General features: G+C 38.0%; 1 protein-coding gene, 1 long non-coding RNA gene and 1 pseudogene across 2 annotated transcripts in view; 1 reads left to right on the top strand and 2 right to left on the bottom strand.

Annotated features, from left to right (window-relative positions):
* Window positions 1-1,857: 1,857 nt before the first annotated feature.
* Window positions 1,858-23,622, bottom strand: LOC121038299 (uncharacterized). The gene is made up of 3 exons (XR_005794288.1): window positions 22,632-23,622; window positions 10,069-10,076; window positions 1,858-1,869 (listed from the first exon to the last, which is right to left on the bottom strand). It is a non-coding gene; the product is annotated as an uncharacterized LOC121038299 (long non-coding RNA).
* Window positions 6,733-23,677, top strand: part of SPIDR (scaffold protein involved in DNA repair) — a 504,944-nt gene continuing 487,999 nt past the window's right edge. The window contains exon 1 of the mRNA XM_040487839.1: window positions 6,733-6,877. Coding sequence (XP_040343773.1) covers window positions 6,845-6,877 — 33 coding nt within the window. The 5' untranslated portion in view covers window positions 6,733-6,844. The remainder of the gene's footprint in view (window positions 6,878-23,677) is intronic.
* Window positions 18,054-18,839, bottom strand: LOC121038298 (deoxycytidine kinase-like; annotated as a pseudogene).

The raw sequence follows: 23,677 nt of genomic DNA, 5'->3' as shown, positions 1-23,677 counted from the left end.
ACCATTAAACTTCTAGAAGAATACTTAGAGAAAAAACTCTTTGACATGGGTCTTGACAGTGATTTTTTTTTGTATCTGACATCTAAAGCACAAGCAACAAACTGAAAAGTAAACAAGTGGGACTACATCAAACTAAAAAGCTTCTGCAGAGCAAGAGAAAAAAGTCAACAAAATTAAAAGGCAACCTACAGAATAGGAGAAAATATGTTCAGATCATATATCTGATAAGGGATATTCAATATCCAAAATATATGGAGAACTCATTCAATTCAACAGCAAAATAACACAAACAATCCAATTTAAAATAGGCAAAGGACACAAACAGACATTTTTCCAAAGAAAATATGTGAATGGCCAGCAAATACATGAAATGTTACTCAGCATCACTAATCACCAGGGAAGTGAAACTAAAACCACAATGCGATATTATCTCATGCCTGTTAGAATGGCTATCACCAAAAAGTCAAGAGATAACAAGTGCTGGCAAGGATGTGAAGAAAAAAGAACCCTTGTGCACTATTGTGAGAGTGTAATTTGGTACAGCCACTGTGGAAAATAGTATGGAAGTGCCTCAAAAGATGGAAAATGGAAATATCACATGATCCAGCAATTTTACTACTGGGCATATAGAAAATGAAATCATTATGTCAAAGAGATATTTGCACTTCCATGTTCATTGCAGTGTTATTTACAATAGCCAAAAGTGGAAGCAACCTCAGGGCAGTGTACAATGACAGGTGAATGGATAAAAAAGCTATGGTGGATATGGTATACACACACACACAGACACACATATATGGTGTATATGTAGACTATTGGAATATATATGGAATATATACTGTATATTACATGTGTGTGTATGTGTGTATATATGAAATAATATTCAGTCGCATAAAAGGAGAAAATCTTGCCATTTGCAACAACATGGATGGATCTTGAGGGAAGTATGCTAAGTGGCATAAGTCAGAAGAGAACGACCATACTGTATCATCTCACTTTTATATGTAATCTTAAAAAAAGGAACCCCAAACTCATAGAAATATAGATCAGATTTGTGGTTACAGAGGTAGGGGGTGGGAAGAGAGAGAATTGGATGAAGGTGGTCAAAAGATACAAATTTTCAGTTATAAGACAAATAAATACTGGAGATGCATTCTGAAAGCTTTCAAGAATGTAGACCCTAAGAGTTCTCACCATAAAGAAAAAAACAATTTTTTCTCTTTCTTTTTTCTTTTATATCTATATGAGATGATTGATATTAACTAAATTTATTATGGTAACCATTTTAGAATATATGTAAGTCAAATTAGTATGATATACACCTTAAACTTACACAGTTCTACATGTCGATTATATCTTAATAAAACTGGAAAAAGAGATGCTAAAATAGATCTAAGGTGAATAATAAATTATAAAATAATAATAATAAATCTTAGGTAAACAAATAGCTAACAGCTTTTGAGCACTTATCTGGTTATGTCCTAATGTAGGAGGTTAGACACTTATTTTCATTTCGTGTAAAGAGATTAATAAATAATACAGTGCCAGGGGCGCCTGGGTGGCGCAGTCGGTTAAGCGTCCGACTTCAGCCAGGTCAGGATCTCGCGGTCTGTGAGTTTGAGCCCCGCGTCAGGCTCTGGGCGGATGGCTCGGAGCCTGGAGCCTGTTTCCGATTCTGTGTCTCCCTCTCTCTCTGCCCCTCCCCCGCTCATGCTCTGTCTCTCTCTGTCCCAAAAATAAATAAAAAACGTTGAAAAAAAATTAAAAAAAAATACAGTGCCTGCACAAATATGTTAGATATTATTATGATTATTGACATTATTGTTGTTCATGATTTTAAGAAGTTTGAGAAGGACTTCTCTTCCTATCCTGAGTGCATGGATGTAGTAGTAAGATGCTTTCAGATTACTATTGTGCAAGAACTTGTTTCCTCTACCAACTGCCATCTAGTCAAGAGGTTTCAAAATTGAGCATGCTTCAGAATCACTTGGACGGCATGTCAGAATAGATTGCCAGGCTCCACCCATAAAATTTCTCATTTAGTCAGTTTAGGTCTAGGAGAGGGCCCCCAAATTTTCATTTCTAACAATTCCCCAGATGATGCTGATGCTGCCAGTCCCTGACCACATTTTAAAAAATAACTGTTTTATTGAGATATAAGACAAACAGCCTAAAATTCACCCTTTAAAGTGTACTATTCTGTGGTTTTCACTATATTTACAGTTGTGCAACCATCATCACTCCAGAACATAGTGCACAATTTTCTTAAATTTTCAATCTATATTTTTTGAATGAGTATATGTTCAGCTCAAAAATCAAAATAATATAGGGGCACCTGAATGGCTCAGTCGGTTGAGTGTCCAACTTTCAGCTCAGGTCATGATCTCATGGTTCATGTGTTTGAGCTCTGCATCGGGCTCACTACTGTCAGTGCAGGGCCCACTTCAGATCTTCTGGCGCCCCACCCCCCACCCCCCACCCCTTCCCTGCTTGTGCTCTCTCTCTCAAAAATAAATAAATCTAAAAAAATCAAAATGCATAAGTGTTATTCTTTTCATGCCAATTACCTGGTTTCTCTCCTCTCTACAGAATAAAACTCCGTATCAAGTTCATTTTTTTCTTCTATATTTCTAGTATTTCTTCATGCAGACACAAGCAACACAAATATATGTCTTTCTCTGCTTTCATACACTAAAAAGGCAACTCACTATGAACCCTAGTCTGTCCATTGCTTTTTTTCATTGAATATATCCTAGAGATCATTGTGAAGGTATACCATGGTTTATTTAACAGTCTACTTTATGTAAATGAGTATGTCAGTTATTTCTAGTCTTTTGCTATTGCAAATAATGCTGCAGTAGATATCCTTCTATACTTATCAGTTCATGTAGGTGCAGGTATATCTGTAGAAATAATTCCCAGCAGTGAGATTACTAGCTTAAAGGATAAATGCACTTGTAATTTTGAAAAAATATTACCAAATTCCCTTTGACAGGGATGCCATGATTTTGTACTTCCACTAGCAATTTATGAGAATGCCTTTACCCTAATGTGTTTTGTCAAGTATTTAGATTTCAGCCAATGTTTTAGGTGTGTGGTTTTAATTTGCATTTCTCACTACTGAGGTGCCACGTTTTTCATAGGTACAAAGGCCATTTGTGTCCCTTTTTCAGTGAACACTTTAAGTCTTTTGCCCATGTTCTATTGGGTTGTTGGTAATTTTTTCCTGACTTCAAGGGAGATTTATACTTTAGGGGAGTAATTTTTTTATATGCGAGGAGTACCAAATAGTCTTCCTATTGTGTCATTTGTCTTTTACTAGCTTGTAGTTTTTGCCATGCATAAGTTAAGGCTTTTATGCAGTTGAATTTATCAATATTTTATATTATGAGTAGTGAATTTTGAGTCATAGTTAGAACCCCCCCAAAAAAAAATTATAAATGAATTTTGATCAGGTTTATTCTAATACATTTACAGTTTCATTTTTGCACATTCAAATCTTGTCTTCACTTGCAGCCCACTGCACTCTTAACTACTAGGCTAGAAAAAGATATAGACTAGACTAGTGGATTTCAAACATTCTTTCCCCAAATTTATTATTTTTTAAGTGAAATCTCACCCTATTTTTAAAACAGAGGAAAGAAGACCTCCCCTGGTGATATAGGAGAGATCCTGTTGTGACTCTTACCCTCAACAGACTCCATGTTCCTTTCATGGAATCCTTAGGATCCTTGTAAGCAGAGTGAAAACCACAGATATCTGCAAAACAAGAACTAGGGCAAAAATTTTGATGAGAAGAGTTAATAGAAAATTTTTCCCACTTGTTTTTATGTTTTGGCATTGAATATTTGTTGATAAGACAGGACTGGGTAGGAATCAAAAATCCATTCTAACACAGGCTTATCTTTCTTATGGGTAATTCACTTTTGCTGAGTCTCTGTTCAACTGAAAATTCCTCATAATTATACTATGTTATGAATGATATAGTGTAGAAAATATGAACCTTGGTTTCACAACAGTTCTAATCCTAAACACTTTGTAGCTGTGAGACCTCAGACAAATTATTAGAAATAATTATTTCATAATTATTAGTTCATCACAGCAAATATTTATTTGAGTGCTTTGTACATGGAAGACATTGTGCTAAGTGCTGGGGATATGAATGTGAAGAAGAAAGAAATGTTACTACTTTACGGTTCAGAGGTGGAGCCAGATGATAATTATAATAATTGTTTAAATTATGCTTATTAGAACATCTTCAAAGTATCATAGGATATGTAAAAATGAACAGGGGGTTTTAGCTTTGGGAGTTCAAAGAAACTAAGATCAGATTCAGGGTTTTTTGTTTGTTTCTTTTTTTTTGGTTTTTGGTTTTTGAAAATCTCAACTTAAAATTTTATTTTTAAACATATTAATAGTAAGGAATAATATTATAAACCTCCTTGTATCCATCTGTCAGCATGAACAATTTTTAATAGCTGTGTATGAAGTGACATGGCAGAAGGAGGCCAAAGCCTTTCAGGCAAATGGAGTAGCAAATCCATATACCCTGAGGCCTCAGAGTACATTTGGCAACTGAAAGGAAGACTAATATGGACAGCATAGACATCATTAGAATGTTTACATGGAGAATGGATTCTATGTATGTGGTAGATGAGGGCAAGAGTAGATGAGGAAGTACTGATTAGAAGCTACTGGGTAGTTTGGGCAAAAGAAATTATGACCTGGAATATGGCAGTGGCAGCCGAGAATGAGTGGTTAGATGAGATATTTACAAATGGAAAGTGGGACAGGCAGGACTGGGATAAGGGACACAAAAGTGTTCACGAAAATCCCAGGTTTCAGCATGAGCTATTGGGTGGATGTTAGTGCCACTACTGAGATGGAGAATTATCTTATTAGGGGAGGAGAAAAATTTAGGTTGAAGAGTTTCTCAGACATTCAAGTGGCGATTACAGACAGGTAGTATAATGAGGCTATTGCTGAGTGGCATAGAGAAGTCTGGTGGAGATATATAATAAAGATCCAAAGGATAGACACGATAAATGGTCAAACTGTGTCAGAAGGCCTAATTGAGGCAATAATGGCAAATGAATAGGGAAAATGGATAAACTGCAAAGCAATGTATTCTTAAAAAGGCAAAAAAAAAAAAAAAAAAAAAAAAGTGCTTCTTTGAAGCAGAAGACCAAACTCCGCTTCCACTATACTTATGAGGGTACAATGAAGAGTCCTTTTCTCTTTCCCTAGCTGATACTTTGTCAACTTACTGAAATCATTGTTTTAGTTTTTGCTACAACAGACGCTTTTATTTTGGAACATTCCTACCTGGTTAGACTTTGTGATCTAATTGGGTTTCTACTCAGTCCTGGCTCCCCTTCCCATTGTATTGCGTTTTAAATTTACTTCTCAAAGTGATGAGACACTTAAGTATACTCACTTGTGGGATCTAAGAAATGGCGGTTGCCTGTCGCTCTCAAGGTGAATTATAGGACCAACACCAACAATATTGATGTCTTCCATGCAAAAAGGTGGTTTTATTAAAGCACGGGGACAGAACCAGTGAGCAGAAAGAGCTGCACTGGGGTTGTGAGGAGGAGGAGTGGCTGATTATATAATTTCAAGTTAGCAGGGGGCTAGGGATAGTTTAAGTCTCTAAGGAATTTGGAAACAAGGTTTCCAGGACCTTAAGGGGCTACCTGTTGTTAGGAAAAGATCACTTACTAACTATCTAATAAAACCTTAGTCATGAGACCCTTCAGATACGCATCAGTGGGCCATATGCTTGGAGGATGATTGCTAGCATGTGTCTTGGGGAGATAGAAAAAAGGAAGTTTCCAAAGGGAGTTTCATATGTTAACCAAAACTTACAGGATCCTGGAGGTCTGGCTAATGACAAGCTAAGGTTGCCTTTTGCCTCTAACAAAGAATTGACATAGAGGCAGCCAAGCTCCTTGAGGAAGGTCACTCTGCTTGTCTCAAGTATTTGTCAATGGGCTGTAAATTTAAGGAATTTTTTTCCCCCTATATTTCTTTTACCTTCGTTCTCCACATCAAATATCATCTGGGAACTTGTCAGAAACACACGTTCTCTGGCACCACCCTAGACCTACAGAATCTGAAATCCAGTCATGCCTCGTTACAATAAATCTTGGCGATTTTAATGTCTCCTATATTTGAGAATTTCTGCTCAGGATACCTAACCTATCCCTGGCCCCGCCCCAATACGTAGGGAAAGAACACTCCTTTCTTGGGAGTTAGGCAGCTAGAACCATTCCTTAAGTATTGATTATTTAATTTGTAGCGTACTGCGAGTTTTCATGTAAGGTCAGTTGTTGCTTGACAAAACAGACCACATATGAGCTTCTTTTGAAAAAACACTTGGCGGCTGACCCCGCGAGAGGCACCCGCATAGCAGCTCCCAACCAGGAACTCAAGGACAGCACTGTAGCCTGTCCAGAGTTCGCTCTGCACAACCTCTACCCCAACAAGGAAAGTGCGATAAACGGCGCTAACCCCTTCCCTTTCAGAGCTGGTGGGTCACCGACTACCCACGTTCACAGCCCAGCTTTATTAAACCCATTTGTGCCCAGAAAGCAAGGAGTGGCGGAGAAGCCCCGCCCCACCGCCGACAGCGCTCCAATCCCAACGCGCGCGTGGCGCGTGGCGCGCAGCGCGGGGAGGGCCTTGTGTCCGGAAAAGCCCCGCCCCTCGCCCGAGCACCCGCCAATTGTAGCGCACAGTGCGGGGCGCGGAGCGAGTTCCGTGGCGCGCTGCTTTCCGGCACCTTGAGGAGACAGCCAGCCTTTGCGAAGGCTCCGCGCGGGAGGTGGCTGAGCGTCTAGAGATGCCTGGCGGCGGTACCTCGTGTACCCGGAAGGTAAGTTGTAGACTGGGAACCAGTGCCACGCCAGGCCTGTTCTCTCTGCTTTGTCTTCAGCGGTCTCCCGGTAGCCCTCCAGCGCCAGTGTGTCCTACCCCCTCCAGTTCCCCATCGGCCAGGCCGGCGGGGCGCAGGGAGCGCTTGGGCTGGCCAGAGGCTATGAGGGGTGAGAGGCAGGCGCTGTGCTGGCTGGTGATCTCTGGCGAGGCTGCGGCTGGTTCTGTCGGTGAGCGTGGATGGAGCCTGCCTCGCAGTGTGCCTCTCCTGAGGTCGGTCTCGCCCAGGTGTGCGGAAGCAGCCCCCCGCCGGCCGTCTGGCGTCTCGCCTTCCCGGTGAGATGCAGAGGGCAGGGGGAACCGCTGGAGGTGCGGAGCGGAGAGGTCGCAGCTGGCGAGGTCGCAGCTGGCGAGGTCGCAGCTGGCGAGGTGACGGAAGTGAGCGACCGGAGTTGAATCTGGAACTAGCGTGTGAGCTGTATTTACCCTCGCTAGCGTTTGGCATTGTTTGTCTCTTCTTGACTGTCGTAGAACACAGCGGTGGATGTTGGAATGGATGTGCCATCCGCCCCGGGGCGCCGGCGCGCCGTGGTGTGTGGTGCCACACTTTTCCTTTCTATCCCAAACTGTTTCTGAATCTTTCTATTCCTGCCTCGGTGGGAGAGGAGTCCGAAGCCAACCGCTGCCAAACTGTGTATACCAAATTATACCACAGTATCTGGGCACAGAGTGCGTGTGTAGGAATATTACATTAATGATATGTAAATGATTGTACTTGCATTTGTGAGTACATCTTTTCCTTCCGAAAATTGTGTTTGCCGTGGCCTTTTTAAAGCTGTTTCTGGCGCGCCTCGGGGACTCAGTCCGTTAATCATCCGACTTTGCCTCAGGTCGTGATCTCACGGTTGGCGGGTTCGAGCCCCGCATCGGGCTCTGTGCCGACAGCTGGGAGCCGGGATCCTGCTTCACATTCTGCGTCTCCCTCTCTGCACCTCCCCCACTTGTGTTCTGTCTCTCTCTGTCTCAAAAATAAATTGAAATATTAAAAAAAAAATTTAAAAAAGCTGTTTCTAAGTTCCTTGCTTACAAACATGCTTGTCTCATCATACTAAAATTTAAAAAAGCAAACACAGGGCCTCCTTTTTTGACTTTTTCCTTTTACCAAAAACTTCTTGGCAAAAAAGAGTCCACATATACTGGTTCAGCTTATCATTGTTATGTTTCTTTGCTTCTGGAAAGCAGAGAAAGCTTGTCAGTCTCAATTTTGTAACTGTGTGGAGTAAAAGAAACCTATGTCAAACATACCTATTGATTATGAGACATCCTGATTCCAGATGTAGTCAAATGTAAAAAAAAAAATCAAGGAAATATATGAATTTGTTAAATCATGGTCACTCTAGCATTTGACACATTTATCACGTGCTTTTATTGATTGGGGGGGGGGGGCGGGGGGAGGAGCATCCCTGTCTGTTGCTTATCCTGATTCCCTCCCTGTCTGGCATCTGCTCGTTTACTTCTCTTTACTCTGTTCCTGCCATGTTCTAAGTTTTGATCTTGTGCTTTTTCTTACTTTACACATTTATTCTTGGCAAGCTCATACTTTGACGTTAGCTGTCACAGCTATATAGCTAACTTTCAGATGTGTATTTGACCTTTTCCTTGAGCTCCGTTTAAACTCAGTGCATCATGAAATTATCAATTTCTTACCCTTAATCCACTAAGCCCTGACAGTTTCTCCTGCAAGTTGTTGGTCTCAGTCTATTGACAGTGATGCTTGACTAGGAATGCCCGAGGCACTTGCCTGGGCCCCTGGGTTACTTGTACTGAGCTGTTTTCCCTGACCAGGGCCAATGTTGTGGCTGGACCAGACCTTGTGGTTATTGTTATGATTGCAGGATGCACTTCAGCAACAAACATCAGGGACGTTTGAGGAGCAAGATTTACAACTCCCAGGTCCTGGAGGGTACATTGCACACCCACGTGCTACCCAGTGAGGTGGAGGGGGGCTGGGGGAAGAGGAGAGCAAGAAAACCTGAGGTCTGAGGGTGGGGTGTCTAGGGTTTTGGAGGTTCATTCTTTATTGGCTAATTTAAAGCCTAAGGGTGGGAATTAGAGCACCAGAAGGGAGAAGTGAAGTCACTCAGATAGTCAGTTATGTAGGTTACCGAGGGTTTTCTGAAAGAGGGACCTTCATGGGTAGGGGCAGCTTAATTCCTGATCTTGTTGGTTTGTGTCATATAACTGGTGCTATGTTTGTTCAAGATGGATGTCTTCTGAAATGGATGCCTTGGCAGCCAAAAATTAATGTCAGGCATTCACAGTACATCCTTAGAAATCCTAGTGTTTGACTTGAGACTCAGTTCTGCCCTCTGATTCTATTAGTTTTCAAGAACTTACCAGTTTTTCTTGTCAATAATTATATTAGTGATCTATTGCTGTTTAACAGATTGTCTCAAAACTGAAGCAGCTTAAAATAAGTGCTTGTTTTTTCATATAGTTTCTGAAGGTCAGAAATCTGGGAATGGCTCAACTGGCTGGGTCCAGCTTAGTGTCTTCTACAAGGTACAGTCAAATAAAGGGTCCCAGAGCCTGGGGATCCACTTCCAGACTCACCCATGTGTTTGTTGGCGAGTGTCAGTTCCTTGCCACTTTTGTAGGGCAGTTCTCACAACATGGCAACTGGCTTTCCGAAGAGAAAGAGACAGGGAGGGGCTAAGCCCTGGTGTCTTTTATAACAAGTCTCAAAAGTGACTTCCCACCTCTTCTGTCCTATTCTTTTTGTCACATAGATCAACCATGTACAGTGTGAGAGGGGCCACAGAGGATGTGAATGCCAAGAGGTAGGAATGATAGGAAGTGATCCTGGAGGCTAGCTCCCCCAATACTTTTTTCCTTTTTCCTTTTCTTTTCTGTCACCCTAGGTCAGGCCCAAAGTACTTTGTGTTTGGAGTTTTTTTGTGGTACCAGCCATGTGGCTTCTGTTCCATCTTCAGAGATGACTTTCCCTTAGACACCACTTTAATTAATATTGTTGTTCCTCTGCTTAAGCATTTCACTTCTTATTGTCTACATAATCAATTATTTTGGACCTAACTTGTGCTAAAAGCCTTATAGATGTATTAATTCATTTATAGATGATTCTCTCTCTCTCTTTTTTTTAAGTAGGCTCCACACCCAGCACAGAGCTTGAACTCATGATTCTGAGATCAAGACCTGAACTGAGATCAAGAGTCAGACACTTAACCAACTAAGCCATCCAGGTGCCCCTACAGATGGCTCTTTTTTTTTTTTTAAAACTCATTTAATTCAGCAATCCTATTAGGTACTATTATTAGTCTCATTTTATGGACAAGAAAATTGAGGCACAGTAGAGAGGTTAACTAATTTTTCCAAAGTCACACAGCAGTTAAGTGAAGAAACCAGGATTTGCACTCATGTAGTCACTTCCAGACCTTGCTTTTTTTGTTTAGGCTCTTATAGCCTTTTATTCACAGCTTCCATAATGTGGCCATACCTTATTCCTTAACTTTATAACTTCGTTCATTATTTATCCTTTAGGTAAGTAAATGGCTGTTTTCATTTGCCTCTTGGTATTTGCTCATGTTCTTAGTTTGGAGTAATGCCATTTCTTCCATTTTTGCTTACTGGAATCTTAATTATCTGTCAAGTACCATCTCAAATCATCTATCTATAATCATCTATTATCTCTAATCATCCCAGTTGTAAATGAACTTTATTTTGTATTCCTGTGGAACTTTGTATTATTCTTAATAGCTTCATGTCTTATATTACTAGGTTTACTTGTACTTATCCTTATGATGTAGACATTTTAAGATTATGTTCACCCCATGTGCCCCAGAGCACCTGCCATAATACCTTGTACATATTAGGTACCTAATAAGTATCTGATGAAGGAATGAAAATGGTACTAGTTTAAAAGATTTGCAAGTATTCTAGATCTGAAGAAACATAAGGAAATACCTTATTCAGAAGACATGAGTACTAGCCTCAGCTCTGCAACTGAGTAATTTTGTAATTTTGGACAAGCCATATAGATCTTTCTGGACTCTTAAGATGAAAGCTGATATGGTCATGGACTAAAGTGGTAGAGTTGGGAATGGTATTAGGAGAGGACTGAGTTGATTAATTATAAAAAGAAGATGAGATTTATGCACCTGACATTGAAAGATGAAAAGAGGAGAATCAGTGGTGACTCAGAAATTGAACTTCTGAAAAACGGAAAAGTTGAGGGGAATTAACTAATTAGTTGCTTCTTACCTGATGTTAGGATATACAGATAGGTGAAAATTCAGCCCAAGGGAGAGATTGGGCTGTTGGAGAGCAGGGAGTTGCTTCAAAGACTGGCACTATTTTAGTTCTTTTCTTCCTCTTGCCTTAGGCCCCTCACTTCAAGTTCTTTTTTCTTTTATCCTTTGTTTCCTTTCCTTGCTAAATAGCCACGAATGACTGGCTAATACTCCCCTTTCCTAGTTGCTTAGCTTTTGAGATTTCCCGATACACCCCCTCACTCCTTTTGCCTCCCCAGACTGAATTATAGCTCTCCTCCCTGAATCGTAGACCTCTTTTCCCACTGAAGGAAAAACCATGTCGGCAACATCCTAAAAAAGAGAAAAGGAGAATTACATCTTCCTGATGGCACCTTCCTTCCCTAATCCTTTGCGTTATCATCACAAAAACTTAATTTCTGGTGCTTCTTGCATAATGACGTGGGCATGATGATAGATATTAACTAAATATAATGTATATGTCAGTTTGAACTGAAGAGTACACAAGGCTCCATTTCAGGTGAAAGTGTTTCTCAAGAAAGGGAGACATTTGCTTCTTTGAAGCCAGAGGGATGGAGCCTGTGGAGAAAGTAAGGACCCTTTACTACAGAGATTGGATTCTGTTACAGAAGGTTAGTATGGAGAACAGGAACATGTTTCCTCTGAGACCATAGGGAAGGAGAGGTCAATAGATGGGAGGTTGGCTGATTTTTACAATGGCAGACTTTAACCTTGGGGAAGATATGATGGCTTGAGCTATGACAGTGACATGGAGAGGTAAAGGGAAGAGTGAGTATGGAATTCATGAATGTATGTGATTGTGTGTATGTGTGTACAGAAGAATGTGTGTAAGCAGAGGACTAGGGAATGATTAAGAGTATTTACCAGCAATGGCCAAGGACATGTAATAAGAAAATAGGAAGTTCTCATTTGTGGGTCTTTTTATGATAGCCCTGTGGATTGCTGATTGGTAAAGTGAGTTGGTGGAAGGAAAGGAATTTTAATGCTTGAAAGGCAACATTGGAGTCGTTGGGCATAGAGTGCAGACATTATGATAAAATGAATGGACTTGAGACTTAAAGTCTCAGTGAATTCCCAGATATTCAGAGTATTCCCAGATTCACAGATACTCAGTCAGAAACAAGGCCAGGGTACCTTCTTTGTGTGGAAGGTGCACATGATAGTTATTGTCAGGCACTTTTGTTAAAATAAGACCATGCAGAGTTAGTGGCTAGAATATATTTCCTAGCATGAGGAAATACATGAGGAAAATCTTGACATGGTGCCCTTGACTATCTCTCTGACTAGGGCAATATACCTAACATTTCTAAGTTGTAGTTTGTCTATAAAATGGGGATAATACCTATATCTTCCAGCATTAGCATGGATACTAAATGATGAGAATGCATGAAATGATGTACTGAACGTAAAAGCACTCAATTAATGTTAGTGGTGATGAAAGCAGTTAATAATAAAACCATGATCATGAAAAGATTTTTTTATATGACGGCAAATCTATTGTATGTGCTCTACTACTTTGCCTCTAGATTTCCCTGGAATTACTCTTAGCTTGCTGAAGAAGGACTGGAAAGAGGGCTTTGTTTTAAAGTTGTTCAGTCATGGTGAGAGATTCTCTCATAGTTATCTTGGTAGGAATACCTTACGGTTCCAATTTTAGCCCTTGATAATCTCATCAGATGGCTTACTGGTGGCTCTACTCAGAATCAGGCTACTTAGTATTGACATCTTAGTCTGTCTACATTGTCTTGTTCTTCAAATGGAAGGGAAAGAGAGCTAACATTATCAAAGATGTTCTATATGTCAGGTACTTCACACATATACCTTATTTAAGGGAGAAGATATTCTTTCTTTTTAATCAATAATATATGCTTACAAATAAGATAAAATAGTACAAAATAGTTTCTCATGAAAACCAGCAATCACTGCCCTGTTCTTTCCTGTACTTAATTCTGTGCCTGAGAGGCATTTTTTTTTTAAATTGAGATAACTGTAGATTTATATTAAGTTCTAAGGAATAATAGAGATATTATGTATCCTTTACCCAGTTTGCTCCAGTAGTAACATTTTGCAAAACTGTAGTACAATATCCCACCAATATTTTGACATTAATACAATCTAATTATCTTATTCAGATTTCCCTGGAGGTATGTATATTTACGTTGGTACATTTTTACACATGTATAGATTTATGTGCCACCACCACTAGAGATACTGAACATTCTGTTAGCTCAAGAATCCCTTTGATAATCCATCATACCTACTCGCTTCCCACTGCTAACCCCTGGCAGTTGCTAATCTGTTCACCATTTTAAACATTGCATCATTTCAAAAGTGTTACAGAGATGAAACCATGCAGTTTATAATATTTTGGGATCATTTTCTTTTTCTTTTTTTCTTTTTACTCAGCATAATACTCTGGAGATTAGTACTAGTTGTTTTGTGTATTAGTAGTGTTCATTTTTATTGCTGAGTAGTATTCCATGGAATGCACGTACTACAGTTTGGCTCAACATTTTACTTGTTGAAGGACATCTGGGCTATTTCCAGTTTTGGTTATTATGAATAAAGCTGCTGTGCACACTTATGTGCAGATTTTTGTTTGAACATAGCTTTTCTTTTTCTAAGATAAATACCTAAGAATGTAACTGCTGGGTCATATGGTAATTGGATGTTTAGTTTTCTTTTTTTCTTTTTTTAAGATTTTATTCTTAAGTAATCTCCACACCCAACGTGGGGCCCAAACTTGCAACCCAGAGATCAAGAGTCACATGCCCTGTCAACTGAGCCAGCCAGGCTCCCCTGGATTTTCACCTATCTGTATATCCTAACAGTTTTATAGTAAACTGTTTCTCATAGTGACTGTACAGTATTACAGTCACACTGGCAATGTATGAATGATTCAGTTTCATAGATAATAAATTTATCCTTTTAAAGTATAAGGTTCACTGATTTTTAGTGTATTCACAGAGTTGGGCAAATATTTCTAACTATAGAACATTTTCATCACCCTGAAAAGAAACCCCATGGCAACCAAAAGCTATTTTCTGTCTTCATGGATTTGCCTACTGTATATATTTCATATAAATGGAATAATATGTGGTCTTTATGACTGGCTTCTTTCACTTAGCATAATGTTTTCAAGGTTCACCCATTGTTATTGCATGTATCAATACTTTATTTTTCTTTGAAGGTAAAATAATTTTCTATTGTATGGATATATCACCTTAAAAAAATCCATTAGTAGATGGAAATTTGGGTTATTTCCACTGTTTGGCTATTAAGAATACTACTATGATCCTTTGCGTACCAATTTTTGGATAGACATAAGTTTTCATTTCTCTTAGATATAAACCTACTATTATAATTGCTAGGTCATATGGTAATTCTATGATTAAATTTTAGGGAACTGCTAAGCTTTGTTGCAAAGAGTTTGCATCATTTTATAGTCTCACCAGCAAGGAATGAACATTCTAATTTCTCCATATCCTTGTTAACACTTGTCATTGCCTATCTCTTGATTTTAGCCATCTTAATGGGTAAAATTGTTTTGGTTTTGGTTTACATTTCCATAATGACTAATGATTTTGAATGCCTTTTCAAGTGCTTCTTGGCCATTTTTATGTCTTGAAGAAATATCTATTCAAGCTATTTGCCCATGTTTTAGTTGGATTATTTATCTTTTTACTGTTGTTAGTGTTCTTTATAAGTTCTTATACCACTCCTATATGAGATATATGATTTGCAAATATTTTCTCCCATTCTGTGCACTTTCTGTTTTCTTGATGGTATCATTTGAAGCACAAGTGTTTAAAAATTTTGAAGTCCACAATCTATCTTTACTTTTGTTGCTTATGCTTTTGGTGTCATATCTAGGAAATCATTACCTAACCCAAGATCATGAAGATTTATTTCAGAGAGTTTTTGCCTAAGAGTTTTATTATTTAGCTTTTACATTTAAACCTGTGGTTCATTTTGAGTTAATTTTTGTGTGTGGTGTAAGGTGTCTAGCTTCCTTCTTTTGCATGTGGATATCCAGTTGTCCCAGCACCAATTGTTGAAAAGATTATTCTTTCCCCACTAAATTGTATTGGTTTGTTTGTTTGTTTTTTTGAAATTCAATTGACCATAAATGTAAGAGTTTCTTTCTTTCTTTTAAAAAAAAAAATTAATGTTTATTTATTCTTGAGAGAGAGACAGAGCGTGAGCAGAGGAGGGGCAGAGAGAGGGAGACACAATCCGAAGCAGGCTTCAGGCTTCGAGCTTTCAGCACAGAGCCCAATGCAGGGCTCGTACTCATGAACCATGAGATCATGACCTGAACTGAAGTCGGACACTTAACTGACTGAGCCACCCAGGCACCCCTAAGAGTTTATTTCTTAACTATAAATTCTCTTCCATTAATCTATGTGTTATCCTTTTGCCATTACCATAGTTTCCTAATTATGGTAGCTTGTGAAGTCTCTTTTTTTTTTTTTTAAATTTATTTTAAGATTGTTTAAATTGTTCTGGGTTCCTTGAATTTCTATGTGAATAATAGCATCAGCTTGTCAGATTCTATAACCAGCCACCTGAGATATTTATTGGATTAAGTCTGTAAATAAATTGTAGAGTATTGCCATCTTAATATTAAGTTTTCCAATTAATGAATGTGGGATGTCTTTCCATTTTATTTAGATCTTTAATTTCTTTCAACTGTATTTTATAGTTTTCACCGTGAAAATCTTGTACTTCTTTAGTTACATTTATTCCTTAAGTATTTTATTCTTTTTCATACTGTTAATGCAGTTTTTAAAAAAAATTCATTTTTGTATTGTTCATTGTTAGTATATATAAATACAATTGATTTTTTATATTGAGATTGCATTTTGCAGCTTTGCTGAACTTAATTTTATTTTATTTTTGAGATTTATACTTATTCATTAAGTTAATATTTAGTAAGCAAATTCATTTGTATCAAACACAAACAAAAAAACCCCATACAATAACATGAGACAGTTTTAATATACATGGGGAATATAGCATTTGAAATAAAGTTTCCTTTTCAAAGATCAGTGCATCTAGATTGGTTAGCCTACAAAATTATAATCTTTGATTATCAAAACAAAACTAAACAAAAAATGACATTTTAAAAAGAAAGGAAAATAATAGTTTCAAAAGCATAGATTTTTTTTCAAAAATGTCAAATAGGAAAGTTAAATATTGCATACCCTAACTGAACAAACGTGAAGAAAATCTTTACCTATAGACCTAAAATGAATCCATGCAGATTTTAAAAACTTATTCTACCTTGTCTTTATTATTTTATATATTTCCTAATATATATTTAACAAAAATGATAATGCTTTCAAGATACAGAATATGTAAAACAAGATCATTTTTATCAGTAATTTAAAGGAGAAAAACCCCTAAAGTATAACTCTATAGAGACGCAAAGCAAGCTCTGAAGCAAAGGGTGACCATGATGGTCTCAAAGTAGAAATGTGTGACTTTTATTTAAACTTTAAAATGGCAGGCTGCTGGGCTGCCTGACCTGCTCAGTTGGAAGAGCATGTGACTCTGCATCTCAAGGTCATGAGTTCAAACCCCACATTGGGTGTAGAGATTACTAAGAAAAAAAAAAAAAATTAAAACTTAAAAAAAAAATAGGCCACCTAATTAATCTAGACCCTAGGGAAAGCAGGATGGGACAGGAAGTAAGATCTGGGACAAAAGAGACTAAACTGCTAAGAAAATAATCTTCTTTGTCTTTAGTATCTCTTTTGACTTCTCACTGAGTACAAAGATAAAGAAAAACTACTCATTCCTAGTACAGGGTCAATAAAAAGTAAAATGGAAAAACTTATCTTTTGCTATGTTCCACTAATGTTTTACCTATAAAAATGGGAAGCAATTTAAGGAAATCTATACTTTCACCTTAAGTGAATTAAAGACAATTAAATTTTAAGCCAATCCTTTAACTATAGCAGTAATATTCTATTCTAAAAGAATTGTCTGAGAAGGGAGAAAGTAGGCAGCTATAGTAAGCTCCATGTGCATTGAATCTTTATACTCATTTGTCTTTTAAGGACAAAAACATTTTAAGTTATCATTTCCTCTTTAATCCTCTAAAATCCAATGCAAAAGGAGATGAATCTAGTCTCACCCATGCCACAGATGTAGAAACAAAAGCAGAAAAAGATTAAATGACTCATAAGCTAGGTTATGCCATTACAAAATGGGAACAAAGTCTGACCTGCTCCTTTACTTATTAATGTGTTATAGACACATTAGTAAATATCAATGAAGTGATTAAATACTAAACTGGTCTTATCTTCCATATAACTTAAGATGGAAGGGGAAGCACTTAATGAAAAATATTTAAAATAAAACATAAAAACTCTTTTGTAGGGATTCCTTAAATTCCACTTTTCAACTTTTAATAGGTGTGCTAATTTACACAGGACACATTACCATTTACTATGTAACATTAAAGTTCCCAGTGAAGAAACTGGTCACTAGTGCAATAAGAAGCACCAGGAAAAAAACAAATAAACAAATAAATAAAGGCCAGCCTGTTGAGAATAATGGAGGGGAGAGACAGGAGGAGACTGGGTCCTTTATGACAGAATTTAGCCTGTACTTACTTGGAACCATCTTCCTCCAGACTCTCTGTTGTGAAAGATAATTAAATGTCTTTATTTTTTTTAAGCAAAAAAGAAAAGAAACTGCTCATAAACTCTTATGTAGAATTCATCAAAAAAATTTTTTTTCTTGGAGCAAAAATGGTAGAAATCCTGGGTTTTCTAGAGACTTGAATGAATATGAAGCTATGAAGGGTACACAAAGCTGAGGTACCTGGAATCATTTGGTTGCCTGTAGTCTTCAGCAAGATCACAAAGTACTCAAAGATTCTTTGGCCTTTTCAACCATATTTGCCTTGAAAGTCTTCATTAATATCCAGTGTTAAGATAGGGATTTCTTGTAGAAAATCAAAGTTGATTTTCAGTGTTCTATGCAGGACTCAGCTTTCATGCTTATAGTGAAGCTTCTGTATATATTCAAGAATGCCTTGGTCTTCATTTCTTTCCCATATTCTATTCAAGCATTTCTCTGCAGTGGCTCGAAGCTAACTGATTCCATCCAGTTCAGAGCTTTGGCCAAATTTTAGATTCATCCAGTCATGCCAGTCTTGATAAATTGCCTACTCTGTTTCATTCATGTAGTCATACTGATACAAACTAGATGCAGAACTATGCCTATACCTATATAGAGGTTGTTCAAAAATTGATACAGGCTTTTCTGCATCTTTGAGCGTGCTATTGAGACAAGCAAGCTAGGCTCATATTCGACTGAGGCAGGCATATGATTGGAAGGTAAAAGACTGTCATTCAGGTTTCTCATATATCATCTGAAGAACATTCCCACCACTTTTTTAAAATGTTAGTTCCTCAAAGTCGTCTTGAGTACTTTGAGCATTGCACCATCTGGCAGCAGGTTCAGGAACCACTTCCCAATCTTTGCAGACCTGTTTAAGAATATTCACAAATGTCTTCCCTGAAGCAATGTTCCTTTCGATGACAGTTTTCTTGGTGCAGGTCCCCTCAGAGCTGGTCATGGGAGATGGGCGTCTCGTCTTGGATGGGGTGGCCATTCTGGTCTTGTGGTAGCCTGAGCACATTGGGCAGGGAGGGGTGGGAAGTGGCCATAGATGTATGTACTGGGGCTTACGCCACCAAAGAACATGATTTGACATGCAGGCTGAGCTCCCGCCTGCAGCAGCTGAACTCATTTATTTTAATAGTTGTGTGTGTGTATTCCTTAGAATTTTCTACATATAAGATCATGTCATCTCAGAATAGAGATAATTTTACATTTTCCTTTCCAATCTGTATGTCTTTTATTTTTTCTTGCCTAATTTCATTGGCTAGAACCTTTAGTACAATATTAAATATAAGTGGTAAGAGCTGACATACTTTTCTTGATCCTTAGGAAGAAAACTTTCAGTGTTTCACTATTATGTATGATGTTAGGTGAGTTTTTTGCAGATATTCTTTATCAGATTGAAGAAGTATTCTGTTGCTAGTATGTTGAGAATTATTATCATGGAAGGCTGTTGACTTTTGTTAGTTATTTTTTTACAATTTAATTAGATAATCCTATTTTCCCCTTAATATAGTTTATTACATTGACTTTTGGATGTTACATAAATCTTGCATTCCTAGGGGAAAAACCCTAATGATTATGGTGTATAACCCGTAGTTTATGTTGCTAGATTCATTTTGCTAGTATTTTGTTGAGGATTTTTTTTAATCTATATTTGTAAGAGGTACTGGTCTATAGTTTTCTTGTGATGTCTTTGATTTTGTTATGAGGGCATATGATTTCATAGTATGAATTAGATATTCCCTCTTCTATTTTTTGGAAGGATTTGTGAAAGATTGGTATTAATGCTTTTTAAAATGTTTGGTATAAATAACCAGTGTAGCCATTGGAGCCTTGGATTTTCATTGTGGTAAATTTTTAAATTATGAATTCAAGCTATTATATTTATTCATACATGAGTATTTTTATTTCTACTTGAGTCTGTTTTGCTAGTTTGTGTCGTTCATTTTATTTCAGTTACCTAGTTTGTTGGCAGGCAGTTGTTCTTATAGTGTCCCTTGTAATCCTTTCTGTAACTTTGATAGGACTCCTCTCTATTTTTCATTCTTGATTTTTGCAATTTGAATTTTCTCTCTTTTTTTCTTGGTTAGTCTACCTAAAGATTTGTCAATGTTGTTGATCTTTTCAAGGAACCAACTCTGGATTTTGTTTATTTTGTTTTAATCCTGTTTTACCTATTTCTGCATAATTGTTCTCATTCCTTCCTTCTGCTTGCTTTGGATTTAGCTTGCTCTTTTCAAATTTTCCAAGATGAAAGATTTATTAAATTGAGATCTTTCTTTTAAAAAAAATAGGCATTTACAACTATAGATTTCCCTGTATGTAACTATAGCTTTCTTTGCCATGAGTTTTTTTTGTTTTTTTTTTAATGTTTATTTTTGAGAGAGAGAGTGAGCGAGCAGGGGAGGGGCAGAGAGAAAGGGAGACAGGAGACAGAGAATCCCAAGCAGGCCCCACACTGTCAGCGCAGAGCCTGATGCTGGCTCGAACTCACGAACCACTAGTTGATGACCTGAGCCAAAATCAAGAGTCAGTTATTTAACTGACTGAGCCACCCAGGTGCCCCTCCATGAGTTTTTTAAAGTAACTTGTTGGGGGGCCTGGGTGGCGCAGTCGGTTAAGCGTCCGACTTCAGCCAGGTCACGATCTCGCAGTCCGTGAGTTCGAGCCCCGCGCCGGGCTCTGGGCTGATGGCTCAGAGCCTGGAGCCTGTTTCCGATTCTGTGTCTCCCTCTCTCTCTGCTCCTCCCCCGTTCATGCTCTGTCTCTCTGTCCCAAAAATAAATAAACGTTGAAAAAAAATTAAAAAAAAAAATAAAGTAACTTGTTGAATTTACTTATGTGTTCTAAACATGTTCCCATTACATGTTGTGTATTTTAATACATTGCCTATTAATAACTAGGTTCTGTAATTTGTGATTTGAAATTTACTTTTTTTTTAATTTTATTTTTAATTTTTAAAAAATTACATCCAAGTTGGTAAGCATATAGTGCAACAATGATTTCAGGAGTAGATTCCTTAATGCCCCTTACCCATTTAGCCCGTCCCCCCTCCCATAGCCCCTCCAGTAACCCTCAGTTTGTTCTCCATATTTATGAGTCTCTTCTGTTTTGTCCCCCTCCCTGTTTTTATAATATTTTTGTTTCCCTTCCCTTATGTTCATCTGTTTTGTCTCTTAAAGTCCTCATATGAATGAAGTCATATGATTTTTGTCTTTCTCTGACTAATTTCACTTAGCATAATACCCTCCAGTTCTATCTACGTAGTTGCAAATGGCAAGATTTCATTCTTTTTGATTGCCAAGTAATACTCCATTGTGTGTATGTGTGTGTGTATATATATATAAGTGGTAAGATATGTATATATATATCACATCTTCTTTATCCATTCATCTATCAATGGACATTTGGGCTCTTTCCATACTTTGGCTATTGTTGATAGTGCTGCTCTAAACATGGGGTGCATGTATTCCTTCGAAACAGCACACCTGTATCCCGTGGATAAATGCCTAGTAGTGCAATTGCTGGGTCATAGGGTAGTTCTATTTTCAGTTTTTTGAGCAACCTCCATACTGTTTTCCAGAGTGGCTGCACCAGCTTGCATTCCCACCAGCAATGCAAAAGAGATCCTCTTTCTCCTCATCCTCACCAACATCTGTTGTTGCCTGAGTTGTTAGGTCATAAGAGGAAAGTGTATAGCAATCCAGACCTTTTTAAAGAAGGAAGAAAGATCTCAGATACACAACCTAACCTTACGCCTTAAGGAGCTGGAAAAAGAACAGCAAATAAAACCCCAAATCAGCAGAAGACAGGAAATAATAAAGATTAGAGCAGAAATTAATGCTATTGAAACCAAAAAAAAACCAGAACAGATCAATGAAACCAGAAGCTGGTTCTTGGAAAGAATTAACAAAATTGTTAAATCACTAGCCAGTTTGATTAAAAAGAAAAAAGAAAGGACCCAAATAAATAAAATCAAGAATGAAAGAGGAGAGATCACAACCAACACAGCAGAAATAAAAACAATAAGAGAATATTATGAGCAATTGTATGCCAATAAAATGGGCAATCTGGAAGAAATGGACAAATTCCTAGAAACATATACACTACCAAAACTGAAACAGGAAGAAATAGAAAATTTGAACAGACCCATAACCAGTAAGGAAATGGAATTAGTAATCAAAAATCTGCCAAAAAGCAAGAGTCCAGGGCCAGATGGCTTTCCAGGGGAATTCTACCAAACATTTAAGGAAGAGTTAACACCTATTCTCTTGAAGCTGTTCCAAAAAATAGATATGGAAGGAAAACTTCCAAACTCTTTCTATGAAGCCAGCATTACCTTAATTCCAAAACCAGAGACCCCACTAAAAAGGACTATAGACCAATTTTCTCTGATTAACAAGGATGCAAAAATACTCAACAAGATATTAGCCAACCAGCTCCAACAATATATTGAAACAATTATTCACCACGACCAAGTGGGATTTATACCTGGGATGCAGGGCTGGTTCAATATCCACAAAACAACGTGATTCATCACATCAATAAAAGGAAGGATAAGAACCATATGATCCTCTCAATAGATGCAGCGAAAGAATTTACCTTTTTTTTTTTAAGACACATTTATTCAGCGTCATGATCAGACTATGATTAATATTTAACAATCAACAGCATGGGTGCAAAAAAAAAAAAATCTACATTAAAACCCTTTGTTGGAATGCTTTAAACTTTCCAGAGAACAGAAACTAAAATAACCTGTTATACAATTAATCACAAATACAGTCCTCAGATTTTTTGTCAATGTACATTGTCTAAAACATGTCTTCTTTGTAGCAGCTAGACCCTGCCATCACTGTGCTTGGCTGAGTTCACAAATCTGTTGTAACCTGTAGCTTCCCTGTCACTTCTCTGGCTCTCCTCTCCTGCTAAGCCTTGTTTCCTGGCAGTAAACATAGTAAAACCTTCTGCCACTGCCATAGCTACTGCTGCTGCTGGAACCACCATGGTCACCTTGCTTTTGTGGTTTGGCAAAGTATTGGCCTCCACCACCACAGGGGCCAGAGCTTCTGTCTCCAAAATTTCCTCCTTTCATGGGTCCAAAATTTGAAGATTGATTGTTGTAATTTCCAAAATCATTATAGCTTCCACCATCTCCATAGTTGCTTCCATCATTACCAAATCCATTATAGCCATCCCCATTTCCACCACCCTGTTGACTGCCACCAAAGCCACCTCACCCTCTGAAGTTTCCTCCACAACCAAAGTTGTCATTCCCACCAGAACCACCTCCATAACCACCACCAAAGTTTTCAGAACCACTTTGACCTTCTTGGTTGGATGAAGCACTAGCCATCTCTTGCTTAAATAGAGCTCTCCCTACTTTACAGTTGTGGCCATTCACAGTATGGTATTTCTGAATGACAGTCTTGTCTACAGAGTCATGATCATCAAACGTTACAAAAGCAAAGGCTCTCTTTTTGTCACTGCCTTGATCAGTTATGATTTTAATCACTTCAGTTTTCCCATACTGTTCGAAATAATCTCTTAGATGATGTTTTTTAGTGTCTAATGCCCCTGACAAAAATCTTTTTCACCGTTAAGTGGGCACCAAGTCTTGAGAATCTTCTCTTGAGACAGCCCTCTTTGGTTCTACAACTCTTCCATCCATTTTGTGTGGCCTTGCATTCATGGCTGCATCCACCTTTTCCACAGTGGCAAACGTGACAGACCCAAAGCCTCTGGAGCGCTCGGTATTTGTATCTGTCATTACCACACAGTCCATAAGTGTTCCCCATTGCTCAAAATGGGGACTCTCATCAGACTCTCAGACTCTCATCGGTTGTTTGAAAGCT

Source organism: Herpailurus yagouaroundi, unplaced genomic scaffold (assembly GCF_014898765.1).
Source record: "Herpailurus yagouaroundi ecotype Mexico unplaced genomic scaffold, PumYag 165, whole genome shotgun sequence".
Taxonomy (NCBI): Eukaryota; Metazoa; Chordata; class Mammalia; order Carnivora; family Felidae; genus Herpailurus; species Herpailurus yagouaroundi.
The sequence above is the reverse complement of the archived record's forward strand: the minus strand, read 5'-3'. Positions and strand labels throughout refer to the sequence as shown.